Genomic DNA, 891 nt, shown 5'->3' with positions numbered 1-891 from the left:
CAAAATTTCGCAGGAAATACATTTTTATGCCGTAATTGTAATTTTACCGCCGGAAAATGAGTTGTAGTTGTTTAGAAACGTCAGTTATGCCGGAAATCCTGCCACATTGCCAGCGTTGGCATAAAAATGGCACACAGCAGCCTATATGAGCTTAATGTTTTTTAAATTAAATTTGTAGAACGATATATGTACTTTGAAAATTTCCCAAAAAAAAACTTGCATAATTGCAACTGTATTAATTTAAAGTAAATAATATAAAAAGTAATTCTTAATTTTTATAAAAAAGTCGCCGAACTGGCAGCTTCAAATTTATTTGTAAACAACAAAACTTTTAAAGCCACTGTATTTCGAACTGTCATTGCAAAAAGATTAGTCATCAGCTGGCAAATTTGTAGCAGAAAAACGCAATTTTAATTGAAAACAATTCCGTAATTATTAAAAAATATAGCTAGTAAAATTTGGGATCAGTTGATAAAAGTTAAAAAACAGAAGCCACAATGAATCGATTATTTGGCAAAGGCAAACCCAAGGAGCCAGCACCGAATCTGAACGACTGCATCACGGGGGTAAGTGCACGAAAGATAACACAAACAAATGGTATTGTTATGTTCTAACAAATAAAAATACAGGTTGATGCTCGCGCAAATAATATAGAGGAAAAGATTACAAAGCTGGACAATGAACTACGCAAATATCGCGAGCAGATGTCGAAGATGCGAGAAGGTCCAGCTAAAAACTCTGTAAAGCAGCGGGCAATGCGTGTGCTCAAGCAGAAGAAGGCGTAGGTTTCGATTTTAAACATAATAATATATTGTAGGTTTATATAAAACTTATTTACAACAACAGCTATGAACAGCAAGTGGAGGCACTGCGCAATCAGTCTTTCAATAT

The 891-nt window shown here is 34.3% G+C and overlaps 1 protein-coding gene across 1 annotated transcript; it reads left to right on the top strand.

Moving 5' to 3' along the window:
• Nucleotides 1-336: 336 nt before the first annotated feature.
• On the top strand, nucleotides 337-879 carry LOC108355329 (charged multivesicular body protein 5-like; the record flags this gene model as incomplete). The annotated part of the gene is made up of 3 exons (XM_017606495.1): nucleotides 337-566; nucleotides 630-781; nucleotides 847-879. Coding segments are annotated over exons 1-3 (254 nt in total), but the record flags the coding sequence as incomplete, so codon positions are not given.
• Nucleotides 880-891: the final 12 nt, after the last annotated feature.

Source organism: Rhagoletis zephyria, unplaced genomic scaffold, assembly GCF_001687245.7.
Source record: "Rhagoletis zephyria isolate East Lansing unplaced genomic scaffold, Rhagoletis_zephyria_1.1 Rzeph_scaffold_44573, whole genome shotgun sequence".
NCBI classification, from domain to species: domain Eukaryota; kingdom Metazoa; phylum Arthropoda; class Insecta; order Diptera; family Tephritidae; genus Rhagoletis; species Rhagoletis zephyria.
The sequence above is the reverse complement of the archived record's forward strand: the minus strand, read 5'-3'. Positions and strand labels throughout refer to the sequence as shown.